A 25,728-nucleotide genomic window follows, 5' to 3' on the forward strand; every position below is an offset into this window, starting at 1 on the left:
GATCCATATCAAATCTGGGAATGACACCTGTCAAAAGCTCATTGTAGTGTGTTTAAATTATCCATCCCCTGCTCCTTTTGTTGGTCCTGTGTCTGTCATGACTCCAGGCTCGAATTCACGCTGGCTCTTGATCTGCTGAGTCCCGACTTGGAGAGGATTGCTTGTCGGCAAAGATGGGAACTGCCTAGAAGTGGTATCATCTTTACCAGTTCTCCCGCCTCTGAACGGACGCCTCGACATTGTGCTTTGGAAATCCATGCACGTTCTCGACGAGTTGGAGCAATATCAGCATGAAGCAGCGAACAAAGTGATCGAAGAAGGATCGGACGACACAGAGAGAAAGCAACCAGGTATGGAGATGACGTGGGACGAGTCTGACTTGGGAAGACCAGCAAGCAGAGGTGATACAACCGCAGATGGCAGACAAGTCAGAGCAGAGTGACCAAGAGAAGGAAGAGGAAGCCAATGAGGTATCAAAATACCGCTAAGCCTGGGGGATGAGCAAAATTGGAGCGTGTCGAGCTGATCAACATGTCAAGCCAGAGTCGTCAGAATGCACAACTCGACCTTCAAGAGACGAAGAGCAAACGTCTTTGACGGGTTGGCTACGCCACATTTCCGACCAAATCATGCACTGGGAGAATAAATGTCTGAGGAAGCTGAAGCTAGAAACCATGAACCACGCGCAGACCAGATTGTAGGTAGATAAACTTGTTCGCGATAGCCTGTGTCGCTGCTTGGACAAGAGCATGCTGACTCTCTGAAACACCCCGGTGATGAACATAGTATTGCGTCCGTGTACACTCTCACCCAAGGCGTCCACTTTGTCAAATGTGTTCAAGACGTGAGAGATTGTCGAGAAGGTATATACAAGCCATTGAGCATTGTATGGCGGCGTGCAGGAAATGTTGACTATCGAACGAGAGTATGTGCTTGTGTGAGATTGCCGTGCGGTAATTGGTGATGCAAATTAGGGATTTTTCTAAGCAGCAGCTTTATCAGGCTGCATGGGATTATGGACGAAGGCATGCGCAGCTAAATGTTGGGTTTGGTGTCTGCAAAACTTTAGAGCCGTAGGGCAGCGGGGCAGACGGAGGGGACAGGAGCGTTGGAGCGGGGTTGACGTCATGCTTCGTAGCTCTCCCGTTATGGGCCGCTGTCGCTCCTGCCGTTAGCTGTGCTTCTGAAACCTATGACAATTCACGCGTCCAAAGCTACCAAAGCCATCGTTCTCATCAATCATGACACTGGACAAAGCTGTCGCAAAGGCCATTGGAGTGGATGCATCCACCGCCACTGCTTCGTCTGCTGCAGGCGGTGGCTGCTCGTCTGCGTCCACATCCAAAGTCACTGCAACACTGCCCGACGGCTCGACCAAGAACTTTTTCATGAAGACTGGCAGAGGCTCTGATGCCGAAATCATGTTTGCAGGAAAGTCGACGTGGCCCGCCATCGCAGACAGCGGCTAATGGCTGGTAGGAGAGCATGCTTCACTAAACGCCATCCACAACGTGGTGCCGTCCTTGACTCCCAAGTCTTACGGTCATGGCAAGTTCGAACAGTCGCCATCGACGTCGTTCCTCGTCACAGAGTATCTCCATCTGGGCTCGCGGCTCACGTCTCGGCCGTCGGGCAATTCCCTTGCGAGCAAGCTTGCAAAGCTCCATACAACCCCAGCACCAGTGCCAGAAGGGTACGACAAGCCCATGTTCGGATTCCCGGTGACCACGTGCTGTGGCGATACGCCCCAGGATAATTCGTACAAGGAGAGCTGGGCAGATTTCTACGCAGAAAACCGGTTGCGGTTTATTCTGCGGCAGTCGGAGCGGTCGAATGGCAAGGACAAGGAGCTGCACGACTTGGTCGAAGCGACGGCATCGAGAGTTGTTCCCAGACTGCTAGGCGACGACCACTTGAATGGCGGCAAGGGCGTGACTCCAGTCGTCGTACATGGAGATTTGTGGAGCGGAAACGCTTCCGTGGGCAAGATTGACGGACAGAGCGAGGCCGAGGAGGTGGTGTTCGATTCGAGCGCTTGCTATGCGCACAGCGAGTTCGAGCTGGGAATCATGCGGATGTTTGGCGGGTTCGGATCTAGTTTCATGGCCGAGTATCATCAGCACTGTCCCAAGACGGAGCCAGTGGAGGAGTATGAAGATCGGGTGAAGCTGTACGAGCTGTAAGTGTTGGGTCGGGGCGGTTCCGCAGGCGGGATTTTACTGACCGTCGGCAGTTATCACCACCTCAACCACCACGCGCTGTTCGGTGGGGGCTACCGATCGGGGTCAGTGAGCATCATGAGGAAGCTGGTTAGTAAATATGGGGGTTGAAGGCGTCGGATGGGGGCTCAAGCTCAAGCGCTGGACCGTTGGCGTTGGCGGGCGCGGCGGGCCGGCGTTTGGATTATTGTTGACGGACGCCAACACCACGGCTGTCACCATGACCATGCAGAGGGAAGCGCATGTCCTGAGTCGAAACAACAACGATAGCATGTACGTACACGTTGTGCGGCGGCTGCATCGGCTGCATGCGCTGCATCCCACTCGCTGCCCTGGCAGATTGCGCGCAAAGGCCAGCCTCGCGCATTTTAGCTATTCGACCTTGACCTGGCCATCCCAGCCTCTCTCGCCCGCGTGTGCCTCCTCATATAGCCACTGCTTTGCGCGCAGCCACGCGCAATTCGCAGCACAATGAGCGCCTTTTCTCCCTCTGCTGCCCTCGACCGCTCGCAGCCATGAGCTCCAATGAGCCGCTGCTCGCTCTCAAGCACACAAACGGTAATCGCGCCTCGCCTGCCTGACCTGCATCCCCCATCTGACGGACAACGCACTCACACTTCACCCACAGCCAGCCGGCCCCAGATCATCCAACACGCCCCGTCTCAGCAGAGCTTCTCGGCCTCTGAAGACTACTACACCGTCTCTTCCGAAATCTCCACTGCCAGTGACCTGAGCGATGACCGCTCCCAAGTCACAATCGTCCGCCACACCACCCCGCCCGACGTGTACCACACCCCGCTGGCAAGCCATGATCAATTGACCACGGTCCACGAGCAACGCCCCTCGCAAGACTCGACCGTCACTGCTGTCCCTCCCAAGGTTTCCTTCAGCGAGTCCACCATTACGCGCAAGCCCGTCGCCTCTGGCCGTCGTCCCTCGGGCTCGCAGCGCCGCTCCATCATGGATTCCGAATCTCTCTCCACCACTCCCGGTGTCGACGACACCCCTTACATTCGCTTTGCCATTGACCAATTGACCCGAGACGAAGAAGTCCGCGGTACCAGAATCTACCCCGTCAATGATCAAGACTACCCCGTCGACAGAATCGTGTCCGATGAGGGCCTCGGCTACGTCCATCAAAACCATCCCCCTGCTGCAGACCTCCGGGATCCTGCCCGCCCCCCACCCATGCAGCCATTGGACGGTGAGCTCCCCCGTCACCTCTTTGACAGCATCAATTCTGACGTTTTGTAGTGCAACGCGACATTTTTGTGCCCTGCACGCCTTCTTTCAATGCAGTTCAGTTCCCACCTCTCAACTTTCTGCCAGGCATTGTGCGACCTGTATGGCTCGGTCTCTTCATTCTTCTCTGCGTACTCATGACCGTTGGCATGATAATCAGTGCCATCTGGTCTTCTAATCACCAGGGTCTCCTCGACTATGTCAATCTAGGAGACAGTCGCTATTTCCTGTTCCAATATTTTCCTCCACTTCTCGGCATGGCCTTTTTGATGTGGCTACATCAAATCGCCGCGGCACTCCAACGCGTATCACCATTTATGGCACTGGCTTCGGATTCCTCCAAAACGCGGTCCGAAGGCGTCTTTCTCGACCTGTATCCCACGCAATTCATCTTGCCCACCTTTCAACATTTCAGAGCTGGCCAGTATGCCATGGGCATTTTCTTCGTCGTTTCCTGGATGTTCCTCTTCACCATCCCTCTTCTCGGATCCGCTTTCAATGTGAGATTTCACGGGCCCGTCTCTGATGGGCAATTTCGTTGGGTTGCGTCTCAGGGGGTCATGTGGGCCGCCATCACGCTCTACTTGCTCCTGATCCTCTCCCTCGTATTGGTGTGTTGGGCGCTTCGACAACCAACGGGCTTAAAGTGGGACGCTCGATCTCTCGCAGACATTGTTGTCTTGCTCGAAAGGTCCAACAACATGGCCGACTACAAGGATTCGGAAGTCTTTACAAGCCTCCAGGAATTCCGTCAAGTTCTGGCAAACCGCACGGATCGGCTGGGCTATTGGCACACCTCCAAGCGGCCTACGGACATCTTCTATGGCCTGGGTGAGCCAGGCGGAGCACCGAGAAAGTACGTCATCGGTCCAAAGGGCAAGATCACGGAAAAAGATTCGTCGCCTGGACTGTCTACACCGACTGAAGTGGACGTTGAGGCTGGAAGACATGCTGGGGACATTCGCATGGACATCAGAGAAGAAGAAGTGAGAAGAGCATATCTCCCGTGGTTTCTCAAGGACACGTTCGTGGTTGCTTGGATCGTCATCGCAGTTGTCCTATTGCTGGTATTCCTGGCTGTCAGCTTCGCCAACAAGGCTGTCGTCAACGGATTCAAGCCTCTGATTTCCGTTAGCACAAACTCCGGTAGGTTCGGCCTTCATTACACCAGCTTGATGCATGACTAACGTGTCCACAGGAGGCTTTTCTTCTTCAAACTTTCTCTACTCATTCCTCCCGGTGGTCCTCGCCATGATTCTGTATCTAGCCATCCAGACGCTGGACCTTACCTTGCGCCGTCTATATCCTTTCGCCACACTGTCCAACCCTGGGGGATCTCCCGCCGAATTCTCGCTTCTTCTCGATTATCCTGCTCGGTTGCCAATAAACGTCACGATTGTGGCCTTTATGAACAAGCACTATTGCGTGGCAGGTCTCAGCCTGGCTTCCTTCATCACCGCTTTTACCCTCCCTGTCCTCGCTTCTGGCATCTTCTGGACCCAATTCTACCGCGACACTGGCTCTATCCGCGTTGCGGCGCACCCTGCAGCCTACTATTCACTCTGCGCCTTTCTATGTGTCTATGGCCTGGCGCTGGTCTTGATATTCCCTCAACGCTACTCGTTCGCTCTCCCCCACGAGTCTCGCAATCTGGCCCAAGTGATTAGCTGGCTTTACCAGTCTCGCATTGTTAATGATCCAGCTTTCTCGCGGCCAGAGACAAAGGCCGAGCTTTGCACGCGTCTCTGTGGCCCGCGAGTTTATAGCGAGCAGGGACAAAATTTCGTCGGCAGCTTGAGGTCTCTTTTTACACCAAGCAAGCAAGCTCTGCACGCGCAGTACCGGCAAGACGGCGAGTCCACCGTCGGTTTCGCCGAGAATGGCGAGTCTTCCAGTCAGCAGCCTTCCGGCAGCAAAGAAAATAGTGAGAAGCGGCGCGTCAGCGTCGTTGACCCTGGAAGCGTAAGATACGGCTTCGGCATCCATTATGGGCGCGACGGAAACGAGCACCTCGGCATTGATAGGGTGCAACGAGGCGAGGGACGTATGATGCACTTCGACTAGACTACCACGTTCAGAGGCAGCGTCGCAGGACAGATCACGGGCTTTCATCACACTTTTCCGTTTCATTCTTCTCCTGGTTTGCGGTGGCAATCTGATGGCAGCTTGAACAGAACGCTGTCCACACGCGCATGATTTGGGCGATATACCCTTGCCTGCCCTGGCTTTGACGTCTCTCTTTCAATCTCTATTCAGTTTTCTGACACGGCATTTCTCAGCGTTTCAAGCTTCGTTTCGCCAAGCGACCTCTTTTCGATAAACCTTCACCTAATGATCGTTGCCCTTGGGCTTTCATCTTTCAGTGGTTCGACCGCTTCGCACCCCTTTTCCATCTCGAAAAGTTCCTTGTCACTCTTTGCTTTTCGACCTGCTACCTGCAAGGATGTTCCCTCACGTAATGTACGAAGCAACGAGTAGACGAACGAACGCGCGCACGTATTTTATGAATATTTCGCAAATCAGACGCAGACGATATCCTGGTTTTTTCCAAGGAAGAGGAGGACACTATACTTCACCAAGTCTTCAGGAAGGGGCAAATTGTTTAGAGAGAAAAAAAGGAAATAAAACCATCTTCTCCGGCAAACCAGCAATCGAGTAAAACCAACGTGCCGATCCCAAGCAACGTGGGAAATGTTGACATCGCTCTTGTCTCATTAGCTGCAGCGCTCGACTCAGTTGACAGCGCCGCGTCGCTGATTCGACAAAAATACACGCACCGGCGCATCGAGCTGCCCCTCCACGTCGCAACATCCATCCATTGTACTGTATGCAGCAACCACAATTGCCTCAGCAGGACTACAAATCTGAACATCGCGCCGGCAATCGGAATCGAATCGTTCCACAATCGCCGTCAGGATCTCGGTCCTCGTCTCGACGCCCACACCCACTCCTCCCTCATCAAAGCAACCAGCGGGTGGGTAGAAAGAAGCGCTAAAAAAGAAAAACGGGAGAAAATTTAGACGCACGACGACGGAGGCGCCCAGCAGCAGCATCCCGGCAAGCCGTGCATGATGCGGCGGCGGCAGCGGCCACGGCGGCGAACGCGGCTCGGGCTACAAGGCACGCTTGCTTGCTTGCTCGCCGCCACGCTCTCCCCCTCTCCCACCACCAGACCAGCCCAGCCCTGTCCAGCCCAACCTAGCCCTGCCCAGCCGCACGTTGTGCATGGATGGGGTTGCGTGAGGTGGAGGTGGTTGTGGTTGTGGTGGTGGGGAAGTGGAGAGAGGGAGGGAGGGATGGAGGTGCAGGCGACGCGGAGAAGTTTCCAACGACGCGCATACAGGCGGACGGCGTGGCGTGTCTTGGATGGAAGAACCATCGTAGAGTAGTTCGCCTCCTGGCGATGATGGTAGTTGAACGACAGACAGTGCAATCCAACCAACCCCACGCATCTGCTTCGCTTCGCGCTCTACCACCCATCCGTACCGCGGAAAAACAAAAAAACAAAAAAAAAAAGGCCTGAGGCTTTTCAGCAAGCGATGCGGCAGAAGCTTATTCCTCCAACGCAGTCGACTGACTAGCTAGCTAGAGCGACCCGGTAGCCAATAGCGGCGCTTTTTTTGCTTTGCGTTGCTTCGGTTTGCGATTGTGCGCTTAAACCGCAAAATAAACCCCCTTCTCTCATTTCCTCTACCCTTCTTTTTTTCTTTTGGGCATGCAAAGCTCAACGATGCTGCTTGCTCTCTCGTGGGCGCGCGGGGAACTGCGCGATGCCAGAGGAGAGGTGGAGGCGGTCGTGGGTTGGTTTGCTTTGGTTAGGTAATGCAATGCCATGCTAAGCCATGCCACCACGCCTCTAGGGGAGCAACGAACGGGTAAAGAGGCGGGTATTTTGGCCGGGACTACATACATTATACAGACTAAGTAGATGGTAGCGCTGGTAGCGACGGCAAACGGAACGTGGGTAGGGCGCGGGTTGTGGTTTGCACACACAGTCCAGTACGTGTAGACCCTCACTCTCCTCGGCAGTATGTCCACGGCATGCCGTCCGTCCATGTGCATATCTGTCCGCCAGTTTGTCTCCCTTACCTCTCCCTTCCTCTTGTCCACCGCTACAATCGCCTCCCCCACAGCACCATCTCCACACGTGGCAGTCAAGAAAAATCCCTCCACGCCCCATCCTCCCTTCGATCTTGAACGATGAAAGAACTTCATTCTCCTCTCTCGCAATCGCCCTTCCATCTACCGTCTCTTCTCGGCATATCTACCCACCCACCCACGTACAGAACTTATGTACACACTGCCGACACACGGTTATCCATGGATAGAGCCACCACTATGCCCGCCCGCCCGCCCGCTCCCCTGCCATGTTTTCTTCTCCCGACCCGCCCGTCCCGTCTCGTTTTGCACTACACCAGACAGGCAACTGCGGTAGTGACTGATTCCCCTGTCCCGTCTGTCCGTTCGTCCGTCACGTTAGTCGGTGCGTCCCAGCAGCCCACGGCGACTTCGCTCGCTCTCGCTCCCCGTGCGTGCGTGCCGTCTGCTCGCAATATATTTCTTCCTGCCACCGGCTTGGTTCGCTTCGTTGGTATTGCTGTGAGGCATGCCGTTCTTTCGATTTTGGCGGTGGGGGAGAGAGGTAGCGTGGTTTCGAGGGTAGGTTTGAATGTTTTGGAGCCGTTAGCAAAGTCGGTGGGTGTGTGGTTTGGTGGTGCTCGTGTGAGGCATCATGGCTGGTTTCTCTCGAGCGCTTTCTTGTAGCACAGCACTCTTCAGTCGCTTCTACTCATTCCGCTCTGTCCTGCCAATACCGTGTCTGGAGCGGTCTACCCTATGCTCCTACCTCCTGTTTCTTTTCCATTGAAATTTCTTTCCCCCTGTCTCCCCCCTCCCGCCTCTCCTTCCTGCCATTCAACCCCATTAGGTGAGCCGACATGGCTCAGGACGTGGGCAACGGGGAGTATTGCGAGACTGGGAAGCGAGCACGGCACGGCCAACTCGCAATTTGGGGGGTCATTGGCTGAGCCGTCCGAGTACCCTGGTACACGCTGGTGGTCAGCGGACAACGTACATCGCTTTGGCCTACATGGCTGGCTCCCGTCTGCCTGCCTGGGTAAGGAAGCGGTCTGGTCCGTCATTTGTGCGGTCATTCGGATGGGAACCGCACGCAAGTTGACGCCGTGTCCCGTGGAGTTGGTCATTTCGAACCATTGCCTTCGTGCTGCAAGCTGCAATCAGGTCATCTCATGGAATCTGGTCAATGAAGGTGAAGCCTCTGACTTGCCCACACGGACTGCCCGCGATGAAAGGCCCACTTGTCGCGTCGATCAAATCATCAAAGGCACATGTCACAGCATACATCACTGTGAGACTCATTTTTGAGAAGCGCATTTTGTGATTATCTGAACCCTAGGTAATCCCGCAACTCAAATTTGCAACCCTTTGAACCGTTTTTGTTTCCATGACCAGGTCGGCAGATCGTGTCCGCTAGAAGAAGAGTCTTCGGACGGGACAGTCAGTGGAAGTAGTAGAGCGAACCCACCAGCTGCCCCAGATTGGCATCCTCCACGATCCGCCGTCGTATTTTTTTGAATTTTGAGCAAGCATTGTGATGAGGGGAAGCTGATTGTGTGTACTCAAAGGTCGGAGGGGGTGAGCAGGCGTTGGAGGAGCAGAAGCACCAACCGCCTTAGGCGTGCGTCGTCATCAGCAGGCGACGTGTTGGACATTGAGCTGGATGGTGAGTGGAGAGCGCACGGGTTTACCAGTTGGCGTTGCCGTCGTCCTCGGTGGTGGTAGCCTGCCAGCCAGCAGACTCCTCAGCTTCATCACCACCGACGGGGGTAGAGCCGTTGGCGTCGTATCCAGCATCGTCGTTTGCCTCTTCCTCATCGTCCGTCTTGTCGTCCCATTCGATGGGCTCGTCCTCGGCAGGCTTGAAGGGCTCAAGGAAGTCAGGAAACTCCTGGTTGTGCTCGACGAGAATCTTGGCTAAGTCCTCGGCAAGGTCTTCGTTGCGATCGTTGTAGAACGAAGTCGCAAGACCCCTGTTGCCAATGCGGGCTGTGCGTCCAATGCGGTGGACGTACTCTTGAATACCGCCATGGGTAGCCGAAGGCAGGTCGTAGTTGATGACGTGACCAACGCTGCCAACGTCAAGACCACGAGCCATGACGCCGGTTGCAACCAAGAGGGGCGTAGTGCCGTTCCTGAAAGCACGACTAGAGGCTCATTAGTACATGCACTTGACAAGGAATGGACACAAGGATGTTTGACTTACAGGGCATCCTCACGCTCACGCTGCGTGCGGTCAGCGTGGATGGACGTCACAGGAAGGTCCTTGTTGTAGAGGAAGTCGTCAACCATCTCAGCCTTGCGCTTGCTGTTGACGAAGATGATGGTGCGCGAGGGGGGCAGAGAGGTGATGAGGTCGTAAAGACAGTTGTCTTTGCGGTAGTCCTCGACCATGAGAACACGCTGGGTGATGTTGGAGTGAGTAGAGCCAGCGCGGCCAACGCGAATGCGGACATAGTCCTCCGACATGTACTCCTTGGCCAGACGGCGGGCTTCCTTAGGGAAGGTCGCAGAGAACATGAAGTAGAGGTGGTCAGCATCGTCATTGGTGTCTGGTTCAGGTTAGCAAGTAGCTTGTGAAAGGCCGACGTTAAACTTACCACCACCACTCAAGATCTTCTGGATGTCCTCCTCCCAGTCACCATCCATCAGCTCATCCGCCTCATCAATGACAGTGAACTTGACGCGGTTGAGGCTGAGGACGTCGGTCCTGTCCATGAAATCGGCCATACGGCCAGGAGTGGCGATGAGAATGTCGCAACCCTTTTGCAGCTCAGCGATTTGGTCGCGAGGAGGACCACCACCGTAGATGACGCAAGGGCGAAGCATCGAGCGGTAGCAGAGCCTACGAGCTTCATCGAAGATCTGGGCAGCAAGCTCCCGGGCTGGAACAATGATGATGACCAAAGGCTCGGCACGAACCCTGTCCGTCGCCGGATTGTAGTTGGACGGATCAGGTCGAGGGGCTGCGAACTTGCGAGCTTGACCCATCAAGCGAGAGATGATTGGGATCAAGTACGCAGCGGTCTTGCCAGAGCCTGTGCACACATTAGGTGGGTCGCTTGTGTGGGGAGAATATGGCTTACCAGTCTGAGCGATGGCGACAACGTCGCGAGCATTGAGAATGGCCGGCATGCAGTAGGCCTGGATGGGCGTGGTCTTCTCGTACTTGCAGAGACGAATGACGTTGTCGAGCATGACAGGGTGCAGACCAGCGTTCTCAAACTGGGCCACGTCAGTAACAAATCGTAGCAGAACGAGGGAGATGCAATACGTACCGAAGTAGCAGGCGGAAGCTCCTCGCCACCTTCAACGGCGACTTCGAACTGGGTAAAGCCATTCCAGTCTTCGCCCTTTTCCATGGCGTTCTCGGAGCGGAATAGCTGCTTCTCAAGCTCTTCGTTGGCAGGGCCAACATCACCGAAGTCGCCGCACCACTCGTAGCGAGCGGCACTGGACAGCCAAGCTGGCTCCTCGATGCCCTCGGCAGTGAGACCCTCACGCGCCTCACGCGTCGTGGCGTTGTACTCGGCGTAGTTGTACTCGTGACGCGGAACGAAGCCCCTGTCACGAAGCTCCTGGATGGAGAGCACGTTGAGAGGAGCCTCCTCAGCCTGGGTCTCGGCAGCAGGCGTGTCAGAGACGTTGTCGACATTGTCGACGTTGTCAATGGCAGCCGCCATGTCGGTGGTGTCAAAGGTGGAAGACATGTTGACGCTGGGGTTGGTCAGCTTGATGAAGGCGATGCCAGGCGTCTTCGGGTGAAGGAGGAAGCGATGGGTAGATGGAGGAGAGAGAGAGGACGGAGGAGGGAGGGAGGAGGAAGCTGGATGGCCGACACGTGGGCGGTGTCCAACAAGCGAGGATGGAAGGCGGGCGTAGGAGAGAGAGGCGAGGGCAAAGCAGGAAGGCGGAGGGGCAAGGACTTACACCGAGATTGAAGTTGAGGAGGTAGAGAGGCGTCTCTGTGATCTGGTCGAGGCGGAGCAGGGAAGTTTGGAAGGCGGAGGATGTAGAGGGAGGATGTAGTGGGAGGATGTAGAGGGAAGGTTGAGGAGTGGGCGAGGGGGAGGAATTTTATCCTCCTGGTGGACTATCGTGGGCTCGGCGACGACATAATCAACGACTCAGCCCCAGCCTTCACGATAGGGGCACTTGGAGCAGGTGCACAAGCACCCACCGAGGAAAGTGACGGCCAGCAGGACACGGCAAACACCAAGGATACCCGCTGTGAATGCCCCGGCCCGGCCATGCTTTGGCTTCTGAACGACACTTTTGGCATTGAGTGCATCTCTGACTCCTGCCTGTGAGCGCTGAGAGTTCTGCCCAGGCATTCTTCCATCTCTTCTCAATGCCTTTGTGCAGCAAAAAGTGGCTTGCGGTACCTTGAGCAATATTCCCAATGTCTCGCGTCCGTCACTCTCTTCTTGTGGCTCTACTGACAGGCGGACGCAGACATTGATGCAACCACCCGCCCACCACGAAGCCATGCTGCAGCAGAGCAACTTCATCATCAAGCTGAGGCAACCCCTCCAGCGAGCAGAAGACTAACCACAGCCGACGACAAAATCTGGAGGAACATCGGAGTACGGGGAATGGCTCCAATGCACCGTTGGGGCAGAGGTTTCGCCAACGAGGATAATCTCTAGCATTCGCTTCCACAAGGACGTCGACCGACAGGCCAACCCAGCGCACAAGGACACTGGAACAACGAGGAGCAGTGGGAGGGGGGAGAGAAATGCGCGGGTTCACCCTTCAGAGAGTTATTCCATCCCAGAGCCATTGGTACGGAACCTCGTCCAAGACCACGCATCGATTCGGCTCGTTTCCCAGGAATTTCCCATCGATTCGGTGCCTTCCGATACTGGGTCTTGAATATGCTTTATGGTATCACCGCGATGCTGGGGCCTTTCTGTGGATACATCGGACGAGGCATTCTCTTTACAAGGCGCCGCCCTTCATTGCATCAGCTCCCGAGCACCCAAGAAAGGCTGGAAGCGATTCTTTGGCCGGACAGAAATACCCTTGCATGTGCATACCAGAAATCGCAGTTGGGGGTGGCAGGCGGCCGAGGCGACATTCGAGTCTTCAAACGGCAAGGGTTCCAAGGCCAAAGGGAGAAATCGAGGTCGCCCTATGGCAATTCTTGCGAGGAATGCGGACAATCATCTCAAGGTTTCCAATCCTTGGACATGTTCCTGCGCAAAGCACAATCATCTCTCTGCAACTTGATGTGGGACTCGATTACTGCCACCCAAGGGAACCACAATGTCACACCTTCCTAGCTCTTTCTTTCCGATCGGCATGGGGTCATACTCGCACTCATCGGGATTCGAGGCGCCAGAATGTGCTGATATGGCAAGGCGAAGCGCACCAGTTGTGGTGGTGGAAGAAGGGCCACGCTACCTGGTGCTCCACTCCACACTCGTCTCTCGCAGTCCGGTTGGAAGGTTGCTCTTCCGAGTACTGCTTGCTTATTTTTTCAGGAGATGGGATCCAATGATCACCGCTACTCATTGCTTACGCGCACCGCAAGAAATTCGGGCGCATGTTTCTGGGCTTCGGCACTCGAGCCATTATTCTACCAGCTGACGTGTATGGCAGCAAAGACTTCAAGGCAGCAAAACGAAGCCTGTCGTTCGTGCACGTAGGCGAGGAGTTCTTCAAGGCTTCCGGGTTGATGGATTTCGAGGTCGTGGCTCCCCAGGTTGGTGGCTGTCCAGGTCGTCCAGGTCGTCCAGGTCGTCCAGGTCGGCGGCGCTCTTGTTGGTGTCTCGACAGATGGCTGCCCCGACATTATCGTGGGTCATTCTCACGGGCGAGATTGCGGATGTCGCGGCAGTGCGCTCTTCGTCCCACTCTTGCGGCTTGCCGGCTTGAAGCAGCTGAGCAAGCGCGTCCGTGTCTCTCTCCCCTGGGTGGGGGTTTGAGCTTCGACAAGAAGGCGACCGATGGTCTGTTCGTGTCACGGTGGAGAGTAGAAAGTTGGGAGCATCATGAGATCGATTGTCCAAGGAGCGGCTACTTTCATGGAGCGTCTCGGTCGGGCGTGTTGTGGTTGTGGAGAAAGTTGGCGTTGGCGCGCGGCGCGGGATCAGCAAACCAACGTCGTCATCGCATTCCAGCCACCCAGCGTCCATGTGCCGAAGCCGCCCTTTCCACCGATGACCACGGGCTCTTGCGCAACCAGGTTTCTTCTGCACCACAGCTTGGAATGGACATTCTCGACGTTCTTCAGGCCTTTGCCAGGCAATCAAACCCCCAAGGCAATCTTCCGTCCTATACTTATCCTCCCTAACTCGCTCCTAAGATGAACGACCCTGGCGTTGACGATCCTATCAACAACGCCGCCGAAGACCTCGAAAACAATGCCTATGAAAGCATCCGCCAACAAGTAGCAGAGGAGGAACATGATTTTCTCGATCCCAGGTGGGAATAACTCTCAGACTTCATCTGGTGTGCACTCTGACGACCACAGTCGGTGGTGGTTTGCGTCGACCGCCTGTCCACTCATCGCAGGAACATTCGGGCCCCTTGCCAACGCCTTTTCAATATGTGCGCTCGCGGTCAAATGGAGACTTTACATACCTCCAGGACATGATGAAACTACGGGAGAATTTCTCAGCGATCCAGCCTGGTTAGATGTGTATCCCCGAGCATTGCCCTCTTGCTAATCATTGTGCAGGCTTCTCGCCATCAACGTCGTATCCCTGGTTTGCGCTCTTGTCGCAAACTTTTCTCTGCTACTGAACATGGCACGTCGACTGTCATTTAATGTTGCCCAGCCCATCACGATCGGTGGATTCTCCGTTGCGTCGGTGCTTCTAATCGCGCTGGTCTGCGTCGCCTCCAGCTCACATTTCCGGTTGCAGCCGGCCGCATCTCACGCGCTTTCCCAAGCCTACTATTATGCAATTATTGCCGCGTCCATCTACGCCATTGTTGCTCTTCTAATGGTGCTGACCGTCTACGGAGCATCCAAGAATCACTATGCCAAAGAATTCAGGCTGACAATAAGCCAACGTACGCTGATGCTCCAAACAATCAGTTTCACGGCCTATCTGCTACTTGGCGGGCTCGTTTTCAGCAGAATTGAGGGTTGGGATTTTCTGGATGGTATGTAAGTACCACACTCCAGATTAAGATTACATTCATTAGATATTATTCTTCAAGAAGTTAACCCCTCTCCAGATACTGGGCCGACTACACATTACTCACCGTCGGTCTTGGCTCAGACTTTCCTCCAAAGACGCACCTCGGACGCTCCTTGCTCTTTCCTTTTGCTTTTGGAGGGATCCTCATGGTGGGTCTGGTCATAGGCTCGATACGATCACTCGTGCTGGAACGCGGCAAAGCCAAAATCGACGCTCGAATGACCGAAATTAGACGCGAAAAAGTGCTCGAAAAGATTAGCGCCCAAAAGCGCATCGTCACTATTGGATACTTCCAGAAGGTGAAGTTTGTCCACTCAGGGCTGTCAGAGCTCGAGAGACGGGAGCAAGAGTTCGACGTCATGAGAAAGATTCAGTCTATTGCGCAAAAAAGACGACAGTACACAGCACTCCTCTTGTCCATACTAGCGGCCTGCATTTTGTGGTTCATCGGTGCTGTCGTCTTCAAGGCTACTGAAGGGAAAAATCAAGCATGGTCTTATTTCGACGCACTGGTAAAGTTTTCCCAGCTACTGCGTGCGTGATCGACCTGCTGACCTTTTCAGTACTTTTCCTACACAAGCCTGCTAACCATTGGATATGGTGATCTTTATCCGCACAGCAATTCCGGTAAACCATTCTTCGTCATCTGGTCTCTTCTTGCCGTGCCGACGCTCACCATCCTGATCTCCAACATGGGAGACACGGTTGTGAAAAGCTTCGCAGATTTCACCATCTGGTTGGGAAGTCTTACCGTCCTACCCCACGAAAGCGGCATTCGGGCCACTGTCGAATCCAACCTAGCAAAACTACGCCAGAGCAGTCTTCTGAAGCGCGACGCAAGTCTTTCAGAAAATCAGAAGCCCTCTGGCCGTCGATCCGGTGCTAATGGGGAGCATTCAGAGGACTCCTTCGAAGACAAGAAAAGCCATCTCGACTCTGTGGCGCTGAATCACCTGTCCAAGCACATTGAAGACGAAGAGCTATTGGAAGCGGAAGAAGCAGGCGAAAAAGGCGATACCTTGGAACGGGACATTCACTTTTATCATTTCGTTCTTGCCAAGGAAATTCGAAAGCTGATGCGCGACGCTGCGGCCTCGCCGCCCTGCCAGTACACGTACGCGGAATGGGCGTACTATCTCAAGCTAATAGGCCAAGACGAGGCTGACCCAGAACGCCATCGCAAACCGCCCATCAAGCCCAGACGCCGCCATCTTCATCAACACGATGGCGGACCCGACCTTGGTGTTGCTGGTGGTGATCCGGGAGAAGAGGGAAGCGGATACAGCTGGAGCTGGCTGGGAACCCGTAGCCCGCTGATGGGTAGCAAGTCGGAAGCGCAGTGGATACTTGAACGGATGAGTGCGACATTGGAAGCGGAGCTGAAAAAGATGAGGGCCAAGAACTACAAGGAGAACAGAGGGAAACCGCCTATCAGTATGGAAGACCTGCGACGTAAAAAATCGTGATGGATTCTTCGATTCTACGCTGCTCCTCTACGTCTGGCTCTTCGTCATTTAGCATCACTTTTCATCCGAATGGTAGTGTTATTCGAAGCCTTGCCACACTGAAGTTTGCATGATACCCTTGGCATATATTTCGCCTACGTCTATCCAACTTTCGCGAAGTCCGCGATTCATCAGTCTTGAAGAGGGAAATCATCGCGCCAACTACTCGCGACAACTACCACTTGACTTTCGCTCTCATTTTTCTCTCTTGAGCGCCACAACAGCTTCCATCTTCTCGAGAGACGAGACCCTTGCCTCCATGACTCTTAGCCGCCAGCCAAAAACATGCTGAAGAATGAAAGGGAAGGGCAATGATCCAGACCGGGCCTTGGAAATAGTTATCCAGCGAACATGGAAGGCTGTTTGACCACGAATATAGCCTGAGTATTGCGGAGCGACCCGCGGACTCGACTCGAGGCAACGCGCGTGTTCATCCGGGACCATGCCAGCACGCAGATGCGGGCATTGCACTCGACATTATTCGGAGGGCTCGTACTCCCCGAGCTACGAATCTGCTGGGTAGAAAACCGTTCTCGAGAGCGTTCGGCCATTATTCCGGGACCAAACTCCTCGGCGATCGACAGCGACGCGGGAGCAATCAAGCTTTCGCACGTGCGATAGCGCGGAGAAGCTTCTCTGTCTCTTGGGTAAATTTCAAAGTCGCACGTTGTGGCTTGTTCCCGTCGAACATGGTGGATTGTACTCGCAGGGCTGGCTAAGGAGACCCGGCTTGATTCAGCGGTTTCCCAGGTTTGTTCTTCAGCATGGAACACGGGGCTCTCTTCCCCGGGGCCTTCAAAGTTGAGGTCTACAAAATTTTCAGCGCCAAAGGCGTTTGAGGCGGGCACGACTGATCCACAACGGGGAAAGGTGGGTTCTGGACCCAAGGCTCTCCTTGAAACCAGGTTGTCAGACCACTTTCTAAAAAAATTGAGGCTCTGTTGGTAGCCTCATGGGGGTTGCTGTGGAAAGGAAGGGTCCAAGAGCAAGGTTTGTCAGGCCTGCATTTGCAAAATCCAGGCGCGACACGGGCAATGTCGATGAGACTTTGTCCACTTCTTGTATCGTGAAGCTGCAGGACGAGATGCGCATGTACAACGCGGGGCAGGAAGACATGATCGACGGGATCTACTGGTGTTGACGAGCAGATCCACGGATCCTTCACCACGTCATTGCAACAACGACCAAGAATATACGGAGTACGAGTGACGATGTTGCCAAGGGTGTTCATTTTCGCAGTGAGACTAGGACAGCACAACGGAAGGAAACCTGGCGACGGGCGACACAGGCCCGAGCCGAGCCTCGCCTCAACGTCCTTCCTGCCAGGCTCTGTGTCTCGACTCAACACCAACTTTCGACCGTCAACCAGGCTCATTCTGTCGGTCAAACCCATGTCCAGCCCTTCAAGCCGTCGACTCGCACGTCTGGACCCTCAATCAGCAGTCTTCGGCGCCGACTGCTCCGTGGACGGGCGACGGTTGACAGCCACCGGAAATCCCGAAAAACCGGCCCACTGTCGTGATCGCAGATTTTGATTCCGTAGAATCTAGCTCCATGTGAAGCCATCACGAGTCTGTCTCACCATCGACAGCCCATCCACTACTCAGACAAGTCGGTGTACGCCATGTAAACGACCCATCGGCTGCGACCGGACGCGGAGCCCATTTCCCGATTGCAACAAGTCACCAGTCATCACCACTCCGCCAGTCGAGGAGACAGACTAGGACGTCTCTTTCGTGGGCCCAAGCTGCTCTTTTGACACAGACAAAAGGACCTTCTCGCACAGACTGCGCTCGCTCCCTGTCAATTGGTCATCCACAGCACTCGTCAGCAGGCCTTTGGCATGCCAAAACGCAGCAACTTTCGAAAGCACAAAGACATCATGCTTCCAGTTGCTAGCGGGTTGCGCATGCCGCCAGCACGCCATGTAAGCACTCATGCACTCTACCTTCTTTTTTGACGTCCGCAAAGGTGCATTCATATCGGCCCACATGCTCCAAATCTGCCCCTGCCCCTGCCCCGCACTCCGCCAAATCAATTCGATCCCGGGCCAACCCCCGATGCAGCCATCACCGTGGAGCTGATAGTGCCTGTTTTGTCCAGTCTCTGCACCTCTTTCAAACTCCTCCACCCGTGATCGGCGGCCTCGCAGCTGGACTATTGTCGAGAAGGAGGGTCCGATGACTCTATCCGTTTCACCATGGAATATATGCATGAATACATGCGTCTCCCTGGTGGTGGTGTGGGGGAATATGTCCGTTGGACTGGATTGACAGCAATATGCACACCCTGCGCATGCAAGCTTGTCTATCCGCTTCTTCGCCCGTCCTTGGGCGTCTGGGGCTGCTTTTCGTTCGTTTCATTGGCTCAAGACGCCATTCGAGGAAGAAGCCGTCCCCACTGGAGATTTCTGTGCAAGCCGCCGTGGCACAAACTTGGACCGCAACGCTATGAGATGCAGCTTTCCAAGTGAACGCAGCCAACGGACCAGCCTCCGCCACCACCTTCAGAGAACCATCAGGAAACTGGCATTCATGGGAGCTTTCTTTCAGGCATCCAAATCGACGCTTTGGGAATCGGCTGCCGCGGAGAAGCACATGGAATGACACCACGTTGAACGCCGCAACATGAAGGCTTTGACCGCTCCTCTCGACATTGATCCCGTGGACACTCCATGATCAAAATGGCCACAATCAGGGTCTAGCGGCTCGTTGGTTCCATCATGATTGGCTTTTGGGCGTCCCTGCGGAGCCTCCCTGCTGCCAGTACTGCTCTCTTCCTTGCAAGTCCAAGCAGCTGCCCTGGCTTGGTGCACATGTCAGCAATTGGTCAACAGAGGAGCGAGTCAAGGGAAAAATGAGGGTATGTATGGGGCCAGGAGAGTCCGAAATGATGTCCAGCGCCTTGCTGCGCAGGAGTGTGCTGACGAGCCTGCAAGTCGACCGTTTTGTATCACCAATATCTCCAATAAAGCGATGCTGCTAGGGCGATCAGCGGTTGCGCCGCAACGCGCGCATGCATGAGTAAGGAAGAAAACAGCCACATATCCACAGCCACAGCGCGGAACAAGCAACATCTGGGAAGCCTCCGTGGCAGTATATTTTCCGCATCTCCAAAGCTCGACAATTAGCAACATGTGGAACTCCGGGTTGTTGCCGAGCAAAGACCTATCTGCGAGCGTTCGTTCATAAATAATCCCAAGTCTCCTCGTGGTGCGCCTGCTGCTTGGAACTTGACAATACCGCTGACGTCAAATTTCAATATATTGAAGCCCATCAGCTTGCTGTCTCCGATTCTCTCAACGGCCTCTGAATCATGTCCATACAGCGACAGTCTAGCCCGCCCTGCATGACGAAAAATCGAACTTGGCGCACCTGCACCAAACGTGCTTGTGAGCACTTTGTTTCCTGCTCGGGCGGCCCGATTTTGTTGCGCAAGCTGCCAGCGATGTGCTCAAATCTCTCGCCAGATTGATTAAATGAGAGCCACCAGCCACTCCCTACGCTCCCGGTGCACCTTCGTCCCGGAGATCCCTCGTCCCGCAGTACCGCTGCACAAGACGGACCCGCAACAGCACAAACACAATTCATATCGAAGCGCGCTCTCACCATCTTTCCGCCACTCATTGTACGGTGGACAGCACGTTGCCACCGTTTGGTGCAGCAAGCAAATTGTGCACAAGTGCCTTTTCAGTTGTATCTCTAGGCCCCACCACGTTCCGTCGCAAGTGGATCTCGCTTGGTGGCAACCCCTGTCGGCCGACGCGTTCTCGAACGCTCTGGGCCCAAATCCCGGTGCTGTCGCGGGCAGCAGAAACTGACAGGGAGGGGCCCGCATCCCATGCAGCGAACCCACTCCAAGACGGAAAGATGCAGGGGTAGGGGGTCGAATTGGGGAAGGGGGCTGGGACAAAATTACAACAAGACGACGTGGACCGGCAAGCTGCATCACTGAAACATACGATCCAGCTGTTTCTCAATGGTTCTTGTGGAGAGAGCAAGAGAGAGAGAAAAAAAACTCAGGTAGGTGGCCGCAGGCAGGCAAGGCACAGGGGACCTGCTAGCGGTTTCCATGCAGTGTTTGGGGTTGGCATGGATGTTTGGTCTTGCGTGCTGGCTCACTGGACACGGTCTGTTTCGCGCAGCCCCCGACTGCTAGGCATCAGCTGCTCTATGCTTCTGCTCCCATCGTCTCCTGTGGCAGTGAGGGTGCAGTCTCATTGCCATTGCGCAGGCAGACGTTTCTCGGTCGTCCGAATGTCCATGGGAGCGAAAGCAAAGCCAACAAACGACTGCGGCACGCGGTAGCGCATGGCTCCGGTAGGCACAGGAAAGATTCGGGAGATCAAGAACGTTTACGCGTGCGCCCGCGGACGCTGAGGAAGACGGACCAAATCAACGCCTTCAAACGGCTGCGCCGCAGTTGCTTACTCTTGGGCAGCGTCGACTCCGACTTGCTCATGGTGACAAGTCAGATGCTCAGGATGGCCGGGAAAGCGTCCACAACCGCAACTCTTGGGACGCGGTTGGAAAGAAGATGAGTCTGGCCAGGCAGTCTTGGCCGTCCTTGTCCCTCTGACTGTGTGGCTCGGGCTGGACGCTCCAACAGACACGGAAGGGTATCCTTGTGTTGTCAATTCGGGTTCCTTTCCTTGCGCTTCCAAACACGCGTCCAATCTGTGGTGACTCACTGACAGCTTGCAGCAGGAATATTTGCACCACGTAGCAACGCGTGACATTTTGCTCGTCAAGCGCTGCCAGTCATAGTGCACACAGCAGCTGCCAAACATTGTTGCGCACATCTCGCGTGTGTACTCATTGTGCATTGAAGGGCGTGTGCACGAACTGGGCATCTAATCTCCCAGTGCTTTGAGCTAGTTACTGGATCGACCCGTCCCGCTCACTAGCTTTGAAGGTCTGCAAGTCGGATGTCGATCCAGAGGTCAGCTCGTGGTCTCTACATCAATCATCTTCCGATCCATTCTCTTTGATCTGTTCATGTCGGCAGACTCGAATTGGCCTGTCCGGGAATCTTTCAGAAGCTGTCCATGCGCATGGGCCGTCTCCTTCAGCCGAATTGGGAGCATTTCTTTTCCCACCAGTCTCATCCACAATCCATTTTCGTCTCGCTCTCATTCGCTCTCATTCTACATACAAAGACTATAACAGGCAGTTCAAAAAACTAGCGAACGTGCTGGAAAAGCCAAGTCAAGCCACAGATGGCAGAAGCCCTACGCAGCGCTACTGAGTACGAGGGAAGTATCCACTGACGACATCATCATGTACCTATCCGCCGTTTTAACCGCAGCTGCACTTCTGTTTCGCTCGGAGAAAGGGCAGAAACCGGTTTCAAGTTGGTGGTCGACCAGGTTTCCCCACTTCCGCTGCAGGCCCTCTGCCAGTTTTTCCTGCTTCTGCACCTACAACAGAAGGAGAGGAAGAGAGGAAGAATTGGAGTAGGTGGTTAAGACCGGATAAGAGCGAAACTTGCTCACATGTGCTCCTGCCACACACAGAAGGGACAGCGAAGCGCAGGGCCAACAAAAAGTGCTACAACGTACAGACGCGGGAATAACGCGGCGGCCTTGCTCTTGTACTGTACATACCTATTGGCTGCAGGCGTGTAGGACTACCTGCTTGGGCAATTCGCTGCGCCTTTTTCTCACCACACACCTGTATGTCCACTCTCCCTCCCTCCCTCGCGTTCTAGCTGTCCCTGCCAGCTGTCACTCAATACACACATACATACCACTGTGTGGCCCTTCCTAGAAGGCCATCTCGCAGCCAAAACAGCAGATAGACAGGGCCCGCTGCCGCCGGCCCATCAGTCAGATGTCAGCCAGCAAGAGTTCCAGCCCCGTCTTTCTTCTGCCCGTCCGGACCACCCACGACACGTGCGCGCACGAGCACAACCAACACGACACGGCAAGTCAGTCCAAAGAAGCGCGCGCGTGGTGGCTGCTGTCCGTGGGCTACAATATCCTTTTCCAGACCAGCGAATACGCATACGCGGTGGTGGCTGTTTTTATCTCGGACTTCTCTCGTCCGTCCGCTCGCTCGACAGTCCAGGTAGGTACCGTCGGCGTGGAAAACCACATCCACCTTCTACGCACCCTTGTCCTTCCCGCTCGTTCTTTTACCCCCCCCTCCGCCGCGGGCATCCTTGTCACCGACGGGCTGGGTTGGGCTGGAAGGATGGATCCTCGTGTCCGACTGTCCGCTCGCTCGAACCCCCGCGTCGGGTCGCTTCGGGTGGGGTGCGGTTGAGCCGGGCGGGCTGTTTTGCTTGTTGCGAAGGGATGGAAGTGAGAGCACAACCTCAACGGACGAGCTTCGCGGACGGCACTTGTTCATCCGTGCAGGGCGTGTGGTGGTGCCGGCAGAGGATATCCTGATGGCTGCGCTCGTGAAATTCTCTTGCTGAGGATAGTCAAGCAAGCACCAAGTGGTCTGGGACACATGAGGGAGTTCTCTTTCTCTCCTTCACTCCTCCACTCTTTCTTGCCATGTGCATGCCACAGCAAGCACTCCTCCTCCACTCCTCACTGCGATAATCTGGTCGGCGCGACCGAAAGTCTCTCGGCGCTCGCGCCTAAAACTACTCCATCCACGTTATTGTTCCCACCCCTTCCTCCCTTCCCTCCCGTCGCCCACTCACTGGCTCGCTGCTCTCTCCCAAACTCTCCTCGCAAATTCAAATCGACTTAGACATTTTCGCGTGGTCGTCGTCGTCGTCGTCGCGCCGTCAGTGCCCGCACCGCACAGCGAGCGACCAAGGTAGCCTTCCCGCCCTGCCCGCGCGCGGCGGCAGCTTAAGTTGGGATGATTGATTGAACGTGTGGCTCGGAACGTTGACCATGCCCGCGCCAAAGAAGCACGCATCCTTGTCTGGCTGAGCGCGTTCGTTTCTTCGTCCAGACCAGACCAGACCAGACCAACCAGGCAGCCCCACCACCACCACCACCGCCCCAGCGCAGACAGCCACGCAGAGGTTCCTCGCCGCCGGGCCCCGGGACGCGCGCGAAAAAACAGTGCGATCAGAGATGACTTGCGCGGCCGAGACGCGGAAGGCCCGATGACTGAGCTTCTTTGCCATGTGCTGCGTTGGCTAAGTTGGCTGTCTTGCTACTTGATTGATTGATTGGCTGGCTGGCTGGCTGCACGCTCGCGAGCATGTGTGGAGGAGGGAGGGAGGGAATGGAAGCGCGCGGGTTGATGGTGCCGGGCCGCTGGGGACAAGTGAGCGACGAAGCAGTCAAGCAGGCAGGCGGGGTCAGATGGGCTGGCGTGCGTGCAGAGCAGAAGAAAGCTGACGAAGTGGCGCAGCTGGTGGTGGTGGTGGTTTTGGTGGATACGCGTTTTCCGTAGAGCTGGAGAGGGCTGTGGTTGGCTTGGTGGAATGGTGGTGCCTTTGGGCAGGTGTGCAGGGCAGAGAGCAGGCAGAGCAGGGCAGGCCGACGGCAGCTCTGCAGGGAACAGACAGCACAACGGCAATGCGACAGGTTTGTTGTGGGCTGATGTGGCCTTGATGCGGCCGCTGCGGCTGTGCAGTGTGTGTATGTGTGAGTGTGCTGATGCGTCGCTCTCCCGCGGCGTCGCTGCTATGTCCGAGAGAGAGTACCATGGTCCATGGATGGTGTCAGCCACGGGCAAGGGAGGGAGGGGTGGGAAAAGTGCGGCAACAGTAAAGCGCGAGCTCCCGAACGCTGAGGTGAGAAAATGGTTGGTCCGCCATCCGGCACATCATGGGCTGTGCCGGACTTGTATCCATGGATGGCGTTTACATATTTTGCACAATTCGAGGCGGTGATTGGGTTGGTACCGGCAACGCGGGTTGGGCGGATGGGGGGCATGGCATGGTACACAGGACGAGGGCTTCTCAGGCAACAGTGGCTGTAGTGCAGATGCGCATCTATTTCGAGAGGCATTGTATGCGTAGTATGGTGGAGAGCGCGCGCATGTGACGCTCGCTCAGAGTGATTAAATCTCCAAAAGGAAAATGAAGGAAAGCCTGTGGCCCCAAAAAAAAAACCCCCCCCCCAAAAAACAACTTCTCGCTGTACCAAAACAAAATCGGGGGATATCATCTCTCTGTGAAGAGAACCAAGAAGTGCAGAAAACAAAATGGCCACGCGTGGCTGTAGTGGCAGCCGGACGATCTACGCCGTTGCAAAAATAAAAAAGTTGGCCAAACACCTCGTGCTGTGCAGCTGCTGTTGTTGACGAGGAATCGAAATATAAAAAAAAAGGTCAAAAAGGATTCGAATGGAATATTCCTGGCGCCTGTCCCGAATGCTTTTTCTCGCAAGTGGCTCGTAACGTCGTGGGTCCTCCTCAATCAACCGGCAACAGGGCCTTCTCTTGCTCTCGCTCTTCCTTTCTCTCGGCCCTGGTGGCGGTGCCCAGCGTCATCCTCAAGTCGAATCGAGTGCTGGCTCGTCTGTCTGTTGAGCCTTGCTGATTGAAAGGGTGGTCTCCTCGAGGCAGGAAGCGCGTCGTCGCGGTCCTGGCATGGGCTGAATCAAAGGTCCGGACAGTGAATTGAGCGGGGTGGTTGGTGGTGGAATGGTGGTCAGGTCATCAACGGACGGCGGTGTCGAAGTGTTCAGGGATGCGGTCGATGTTGAGGTGGTTGAGCGGTTGACGGCTCATGTCGTCTTGGGCGAGGTGGTCGGCGGCGAGTTGACCAGAGAGGCAAAGGAGCTGGTCAAGGCCGAGTAGGTGATTGCTGGAGAGGCGGCATTGGCGCTGGGAGAGCGTGCGGGAGCTTGCAAGTTGAGGGTGATGCACGAGGAACAGCGGCCGTTGGGAGAGTTGCAGCGGCCACGGCAGCCGCGCTCGTAGTTTGCGCAAGAGAACATTTTGTTTTCGGAAAGGTGAAGTTGGTGATGGAGTGACGGAGCGTTGGAAGGCGAGGGCAGCATTGGACGGGGACTGGGACTGATATAAGGCGCGTCCGGGCTCGCAAGGATACCTCACCATGTGGTTTCAGTGCTGGGCGCCATGGGCATGGGCATGGGCATGGGCTCCACTCGTGTGGGCGTCTTGTTCTGGCCATGCGCAAAGATTTCCATTGCAACCCCAGATCTCCACGACCGTGCCAGCCAGCCAGTCCAGGTCCAGGTCCAGGTCCAGGAACGCTCCCTGTCAGCCCCCGGCCCGCATTACGACGCCCGCCCTCTCTGTTCCGTTCTCTGCTGTGTCCGGGCTGTGTGCTTCTGCCTGCTCACCTCTCGACCGAACGGATCTCTCTCGCAAACCCCATCCGTCTCTCGTCCTCCCGTCGTCCTCGTCCTCGTCCTCCCTCGCTCGCCGATCCGCTCCACCTCCGCAGAAAATCATCACCGGATCATCGACGATCCCCGTCCGACCTCTCAGCCTCTAGCACGTTCCTGCATCCGCGACTTTGAACGTGGCGTCAATAGAGCCTGCGCCAGCCCGCTGCGTACCCGTTGCACTTCGTCATCACCTCTGCCCACCATCACAACTCCTGCGCAACGAGCGAATGCCCCTGACGCCTCGCCTGAGAGCC

At 55.5% G+C, this 25,728-nt stretch overlaps 8 protein-coding genes across 8 annotated transcripts; 4 read left to right on the forward strand and 4 right to left on the reverse strand.

Moving 5' to 3' along the window:
* Nucleotides 1-1,193: 1,193 nt before the first annotated feature.
* On the forward strand, nt 1,194-2,619 carry J3D65DRAFT_624416 (Fructosamine/Ketosamine-3-kinase). Its single transcript, XM_066800250.1, has 3 exons — nt 1,194-1,429; nt 1,478-2,179; nt 2,234-2,619. Exons 1-3 carry the CDS (start codon nt 1,242-1,244, stop codon nt 2,328-2,330), a joined length of 987 nt encoding a protein of 328 aa, XP_066655260.1. The 5' UTR covers nt 1,194-1,241; the 3' UTR covers nt 2,331-2,619.
* J3D65DRAFT_365427 (uncharacterized protein) lies at nt 2,533-5,907 on the forward strand. Its single transcript, XM_066795679.1, has 4 exons — nt 2,533-2,777; nt 2,848-3,423; nt 3,474-4,607; nt 4,660-5,907. Exons 1-4 carry the CDS (start codon nt 2,735-2,737, stop codon nt 5,523-5,525), a joined length of 2,619 nt encoding a protein of 872 aa, XP_066655261.1. The 5' UTR covers nt 2,533-2,734; the 3' UTR covers nt 5,526-5,907.
* A 168-nt stretch (nt 5,908-6,075) lies between these two features.
* Nucleotides 6,076-6,731, reverse strand: J3D65DRAFT_624420 (uncharacterized protein). Its single transcript, XM_066800251.1, has one exon. The coding sequence runs from the start codon at nt 6,512-6,514 to the stop codon at nt 6,194-6,196; it is 321 nt and encodes a 106-aa protein (XP_066655262.1). The 5' UTR covers nt 6,515-6,731; the 3' UTR covers nt 6,076-6,193.
* Nucleotides 6,732-7,007: 276 nt separating this feature from the next.
* J3D65DRAFT_365798 (uncharacterized protein) lies at nt 7,008-7,771 on the reverse strand. The gene has a single exon (XM_066795681.1). It carries the CDS (start codon nt 7,701-7,703, stop codon nt 7,152-7,154), a length of 552 nt encoding a protein of 183 aa, XP_066655263.1. The 5' UTR covers nt 7,704-7,771; the 3' UTR covers nt 7,008-7,151.
* A 1,454-nt stretch (nt 7,772-9,225) lies between these two features.
* J3D65DRAFT_667801 (putative DEAD/DEAH box RNA helicase) lies at nt 9,226-11,248 on the reverse strand (the record flags this gene model as incomplete). The annotated part of the gene is made up of 5 exons (XM_066803052.1): nt 9,226-9,685; nt 9,745-10,090; nt 10,139-10,576; nt 10,625-10,763; nt 10,817-11,248. 5 exons carry the CDS (start codon nt 11,246-11,248, stop codon nt 9,226-9,228), a joined length of 1,815 nt encoding a protein of 604 aa, XP_066655264.1.
* Nucleotides 11,249-12,164: 916 nt separating this feature from the next.
* Nucleotides 12,165-13,121, forward strand: J3D65DRAFT_365805 (uncharacterized protein). The gene has a single exon (XM_066795682.1). The coding sequence runs from the start codon at nt 12,277-12,279 to the stop codon at nt 13,039-13,041; it is 765 nt and encodes a 254-aa protein (XP_066655265.1). The 5' UTR covers nt 12,165-12,276; the 3' UTR covers nt 13,042-13,121.
* Nucleotides 13,122-13,848: 727 nt separating this feature from the next.
* Nucleotides 13,849-16,158, forward strand: J3D65DRAFT_553548 (potassium channel-like protein; the record flags this gene model as incomplete). The annotated part of the gene is made up of 5 exons (XM_066797140.1): nt 13,849-13,967; nt 14,017-14,175; nt 14,224-14,658; nt 14,730-15,204; nt 15,256-16,158. 5 exons carry the CDS (start codon nt 13,849-13,851, stop codon nt 16,156-16,158), a joined length of 2,091 nt encoding a protein of 696 aa, XP_066655266.1.
* An 8,686-nt stretch (nt 16,159-24,844) lies between these two features.
* Nucleotides 24,845-25,270, reverse strand: J3D65DRAFT_667803 (uncharacterized protein; the record flags this gene model as incomplete). The annotated part of the gene is made up of 2 exons (XM_066803053.1): nt 24,845-25,130; nt 25,176-25,270. 2 exons carry the CDS (start codon nt 25,268-25,270, stop codon nt 24,845-24,847), a joined length of 381 nt encoding a protein of 126 aa, XP_066655267.1.
* Nucleotides 25,271-25,728: the final 458 nt, after the last annotated feature.

The sequence above is a fragment of the Phyllosticta citribraziliensis genome (genome assembly GCF_038025025.1).
Source record: "Phyllosticta citribraziliensis strain CPC 17464 chromosome Unknown J3D65scaffold_6, whole genome shotgun sequence".
In the NCBI taxonomy this organism is placed as follows: Eukaryota; Fungi; Ascomycota; class Dothideomycetes; order Botryosphaeriales; family Phyllostictaceae; genus Phyllosticta; species Phyllosticta citribraziliensis.

Coding starts and splice junctions, on each gene's coding strand:
- J3D65DRAFT_365427 (XM_066795679.1), top strand. CDS start 2,735: ATGAGCTCCAATGAGCCGCTGCTCGCTCTCAAGCACACAAACG. Junction 2,778..2,847: donor CGCTCTCAAGCACACAAACG/GTAATCGCGCCT, acceptor CTTCACCCACAG/CCAGCCGGCCCCAGATCATC. Junction 4,608..4,659: donor TTCCGTTAGCACAAACTCCG/GTAGGTTCGGCC, acceptor ACGTGTCCACAG/GAGGCTTTTCTTCTTCAAAC.
- J3D65DRAFT_624420 (XM_066800251.1), bottom strand. CDS start 6,514: ATGCTGCTGCTGGGCGCCTCCGTCGTCGTGCGTCTAAATTTTCTCCCG.
- J3D65DRAFT_624416 (XM_066800250.1), top strand. CDS start 1,242: ATGACACTGGACAAAGCTGTCGCAAAGGCCATTGGAGTGGATGCATCC. Junction 1,430..1,477: donor GATGCCGAAATCATGTTTGC/AGGAAAGTCGAC, acceptor CTAATGGCTGGT/AGGAGAGCATGCTTCACTAA. Junction 2,180..2,233: donor CGGGTGAAGCTGTACGAGCT/GTAAGTGTTGGG, acceptor GACCGTCGGCAG/TTATCACCACCTCAACCACC.
- J3D65DRAFT_365805 (XM_066795682.1), top strand. CDS start 12,277: ATGCGCGGGTTCACCCTTCAGAGAGTTATTCCATCCCAGAGCCATTGG.
- J3D65DRAFT_365798 (XM_066795681.1), bottom strand. CDS start 7,703: ATGGAAGGGCGATTGCGAGAGAGGAGAATGAAGTTCTTTCATCGTTCA.